The following is a 4,860-nucleotide window of genomic DNA, read 5'->3' on the forward strand; positions in this document are numbered from 1 at the left end:
TTGACTACTGCTATGGTCAGCTGCAAAGCTGGCACCGGAGACATCACGGTTTAGCATCCCTGAGTAGTATGGGCTAGCCCAAAGTGATATAATATATAGGCCTGTTATGGTTGGGGGCTTTTCATCTTCCAGCTGCCTGCGTGCATCTTGGAGGTGCAAAGACTCCTGAGCGTGTAATGTTAATTTTACCTGTGTCCATTGAATAAATCAGCACTGTTTTGAAGTTACTCAGACTGCTTCGTCTCTCAGAGTTAACGTGCTGAAAAGAACGGGGGTCCAACACAAGCTTTAATGTCCTCTAGTCAAGTCAATAAAGACTTGACAGAATTTTCCATGCTTGCAGCTTCAGTGGAAAATAAAATGATGAGGCTGAGGAAGATTGACTGAAAAAGTCTTATGAATCAAATAGGATTTAAACCGGTTTAGTACGGTGCCTCTTAACTACATCACGTTTCAAGTCGAGAAAGGAGGATCATATGGACCACAGTGTCAAATGCAGCTCTATGATCTGAACGTACTAAAACAGCAGAAGCCCCTGAATCAGTTATTGATAAAAGATCAGAAAAAACATTTAAAAGTGCAGACTCAGTACTGTGGAGTGCTTTAAAATCAGACATTTCACAAAAATATTATCAGCATTAAGGAAGGACTGCAACTGGAGAAAAAAACTTTCTCAAGGACTTTAGAGAGGAAAGGCATTTTATAAATTGGCCTCAAGTTAAAAAGAACAAGGGTATCAAAGGCTGCACTACAGCATGTTTAAAAACAGGAACTTAATCATGGATGGAATATTAGGCCCAATAGTATCAAACATGTCCTTCAAAAGACAGAAAGGAACAATATTAAGAGGGCTGTTTGTCGACTTTAGGTGAAAAAGCAATTTTGCCAGTTAGAAAACCTGAGAAAGTTGTCACAGATATCTGAACACATAATGTGGTGAATAAGAGCAGGGGGATTAACAACTGTTGATAGTATTAAATAGAATTCTCGATCTGTGACAATTATTTTCAATTGACTTGGAAAAATACAGGGGGGGATTTTCTGTGCTTGTCCGGCCACTGAGAGACGTGAACAAGGAAATACAATGCAACCAATCACAGTTGTTGCAGTCTACATTGCTGCGGCATGCATTTGCATTTCTGGGGAGGTTCCCGTCAGACTGCTGTGAAGGGTACGGCACAGGGTATGAGGCTATGCATTACCTGCACCGTACCTACAGCGTAGATTCAGTACAGAAGCATAAACTGGCCTTTAAGGTACAACTATTAATCAAACTTTACTATCCCTGTGAAAGTCCACCTCTCAGTTATATGTATACTAAATGTAGCATGTCACAGTTGTGACAGTTTCTGCCATCTATTCTTAAACTTAAGATATTATCAACCATGTGTTGCAGGACTTCCAGTTTTTTTTTAGAGTCAACACTTTTGTTATAAAAGTCAAGTCAACAGCGACTAGATGCTGATTATGTCATCATGACATCATCAAAACTCAGCTTTTACTAGTTCCTGGTGTGGTGTCACTGGCCCAGTTGAATCGGGTGCCCCCCCCCCACCCCCGCCCCCGCCCCAGTAGTACTGACCAAATTGCTGCTGCAGAATGAAGAGAAGAGGTCAAAATACACTAAGACAAGCTTCATTCGAAGTATTTAAAACATCATGATTTACTTTTACAAGAGAAAAGACTTTAAAGGTGGTGACTAAGCGGTTAATTTTGCATATGTGCATGTATTTTCTTTGCACATCTCATTTAAGTGTAGCGCACAACCATGACCTGACTGTTTCAGGGAGATGCATCTGATATTTTCGACTAGGCAGATGGTGACCAGTTCCTGTTCCACCAGCGCCCACTGTGACACTATTGTGGCTAATGACTTCTGGACACTTGGTTTGGGGGTAGTTTCATTAGCGAGGACAGACTGCACAGCTAACAGCCAATCCAGCTTGACAACGATAGAATTCCACCTGACTGGGCAATTGGTTTGGAGTTTATTGGCATTTGTACGCAGCTTTTCCAGGAGTTTCTTCAGGGCGCAGGTTGTCACCGTTAAGTGGCAAAAATGACTGACTACTTGCTGTGCTACATCAACATCTTCTTTATCTCAATCATGATTTTCTGCCACTGACAAGCATGGCCACAACCAGTAAATAGAAATATAAAATATAAAAATATATCTGGTAAGAATGACAAGTGATGTTCTTACTTCCTCCTCAAGTTTGACCACCTTGGCTTGGGCGTTGTTGAGTGCATGGTCTCTGATCTCAATGTGTCTCCTCTGGTCTTCAGTGGTGGAGCGCAGTGCATTCAGCTCTATCTCTAACTTCTCCTTCTCCCGCAGCGTCTCTTTGTCTAAACATGTAAGTACACAAAGCCACACACAAATACAACGCCTTTCCTCTAATTAGCAAGAATGTTATGACCACAATAGCTCAATGATGTTACATTTTAATTCATGCATGGATTTAGATGTAACACAGAAATTGATATATGAGCTATCTGATAAGGACGTTTTGTATGTCTTCTGACCCATCCTATCGGTTATCCAGATGGTGAGGAATGCCAAGGGTGGCATGTTGAATGTCCCAGGATGTGTTTGTGCCTGTGTTCTACTCACTCTGTGCAAGCAGCTGGGATATAGTTCTGCGGTTGTCCTCTGAACCCTCACACTCTTTAGCAGTGAGTTGCTTATTGGCCGTCTCCATTCGCTCTTTAAAACACAACACAAATACTCAAACTTGGTTCAGACACAAAATAAAGATTTGGTGTTTGTGTTTATTTTGTTGAGATTTTAAAATACTAAAGAGGAAGTAAAATCTACAGAACCTCATTGATTTTGCTGCAGTCTAATGGTTAAGAGCCTGCAGCTGGTAGTTCTTTTACAGGCTACAACAGGTGATGACATCACCTGGGATTAAACATGCTAGAATACATTTTAATAGTATATTTTTCTTTCAAAGATAATCTGTATGAGTGTTAGGGAGTGTTAAGGGGTGTCCTTAATACAACCCCAAATCAGAAAAAGTTGGGATGGTATGTAAAATCATAACCACAACTAATTGTAAATCATCTGTGTCTTGTATTACATTGAAAACAACACAGCAGCACTTTATTTGATGTGATACCTCATCAGTTTTAGTCTTTGTTCAAAATAAAGGGGGAGGTGACAGTGGTGCGGTGGGTAGAGCAGTTATCTTCCAACCAGAAGGTTGAAGGTTTGAATCTTGGTGCCTGCAGTGCATGTGTCGAAGTGTCCTGAACCCCCCCATTGCCCCCAATGGTTAGAGCCATCAGTTGAGTTGGTGCCGCAGATACAGATTTCCGTACTGGAAACAAATTCCTTGTGTGTAACATACTTGGCCAATAAAAGTGATTATCATTATCCTAAACACTGACTTCAATTCTGATGCTGCAACACATTCCAAAAAAGTTGGGACAGTAAAGCATTTACCATGGTGTGATGTTTTCGTTCCTTTTCACAACACTAAAAGACGTTTAGGGACTGAGCACACCAAGTGAATTTAAATGTGTGAGGTGTCATTTTGTCCCATTCTTCCTGCAAACAAGTCTTAAGGTGCACAATAGTCCCGGGTCTTCGCTGAAACTATTTGTGTTGCAAAATTCTCCACACATTCTCTACTGGGGAAAGGTGGAGATTGCAGGCAGGCCAGTCCAGCACTCACACCCTTTTCCTCCACAGCCAGGCCTTGGTAATGTGGCAGGATGAGATTTTGTGTTGTCTTGTTGGAATATGCATGGGTGTCCCTGGTCTGAACATCTTTGGTCTGTAGCACACAGTGTCCAATCCTTCCAAAAAGACCTGAAATACTGATTTGTCTGACCATAATACATGCATGATACAATGCGCTTCTGGACACTGTTGACATAGGGCTTCCTTTTGGCACAGTCCAGTTTGGATGTAACTACGTATTGTTTATATGAGCCAAAGCCATCTTGAATGCAGTGCTGTCTAAGGTATTGGTAAATAGCACATTTTTCCACAGTGTGTTGCACTGGCCAAAGTGCTTTACAGGAGATCATACAACATTCACACACTGATGACGACAGGCTGCCACACAATGGCGCTAGTCAAGCCACCGGGAGCAATTCGGGGTTCAGTGTCTTGCTCAGGGACACTTAGGCATGCAGGGAGACCAGGAATCAAATCACCAACTTGCTGGTCAGCAGACAACTGCCCTACCTCGTGAGCCACAGACAACCCCATTCTTGATGCAGTGCTGTCTAAGGTATTGGAGAGTTGTAGATGGATGACAAGTTGTGTCTTAGTCCAAAGGTCAAAGGTCAAAGTGTTTATTGTCATATGCACAGTCAGGAATTTTGTTTCCCTGTACAATGAAATTCTTACTTTGCCGTCCACATGAATGCCACAAAAATACAAATGAAATATAAAGTAGATAAATAAGTAACACAAAATCTAAGGCACTTTCAACAGCAAATGCAGCAATATAATAAAAATATATAAAAATATAATAAAGAGTGTATGCTGCATGGGAGCAGCATGTGCAGTAGTCAACAGTCAATGTGCAATGTGCATGTGCAAACTGAGAATGTAAAAAGTACAAGACGTATTTCCTGGTAATAAACTCATCAGCTGTTTAGGAGTCTTGATGGCAGAGGGAAAGAAAGAATTTTTCAGTCTAGTGGCCCTGCATTTCACACTTCTGAACCTCCGGTCAGAGGGCAGGAAGGTGAACAGTACATGCTGGGGGTGGGTGGGGTCCTTGAGGATGGAGGCAGCTTTCCTACGCACCCTGCGGTGGTAAATGCTCTGCAGAGAGGGCAGTGGAGTCCTGGTGATCTTCTCTGCAGTCTTTACCACTCTCTGCAGGTGCTTGCGGTCCA

The 4,860-nt window shown here is 42.0% G+C and overlaps 1 protein-coding gene and 1 long non-coding RNA gene across 2 annotated transcripts in view; one reads left to right on the forward strand and one right to left on the reverse strand.

Annotated features, from left to right (window-relative positions):
- amot (angiomotin) overlaps positions 1-4,860 on the reverse strand; it is a 125,969-nt gene that overhangs the window by 70,283 nt on the left and 50,826 nt on the right. Inside the window, exons 6-7 of the mRNA XM_020621735.1 lie at positions 2,615-2,707; positions 2,204-2,349 (exon numbers count right to left, since the gene is read on the reverse strand). Of these exons, the coding sequence (XP_020477391.1) occupies positions 2,204-2,349; positions 2,615-2,707 (239 nt within the window). The remainder of the gene's footprint in view (positions 1-2,203; positions 2,350-2,614; positions 2,708-4,860) is intronic.
- Positions 1-4,860, forward strand: part of LOC109972702 (uncharacterized) — a 29,681-nt gene that overhangs the window by 17,988 nt on the left and 6,833 nt on the right. The window contains exon 2 of the long non-coding RNA XR_002276734.1: positions 2,287-2,357. This is a non-coding gene — a long non-coding RNA (uncharacterized LOC109972702). The remainder of the gene's footprint in view (positions 1-2,286; positions 2,358-4,860) is intronic.

Source organism: Monopterus albus, unplaced genomic scaffold (genome assembly GCF_001952655.1).
Source record: "Monopterus albus unplaced genomic scaffold, M_albus_1.0 scaffold267.1, whole genome shotgun sequence".
Classification (NCBI taxonomy): Eukaryota; Metazoa; Chordata; class Actinopteri; order Synbranchiformes; family Synbranchidae; genus Monopterus; species Monopterus albus.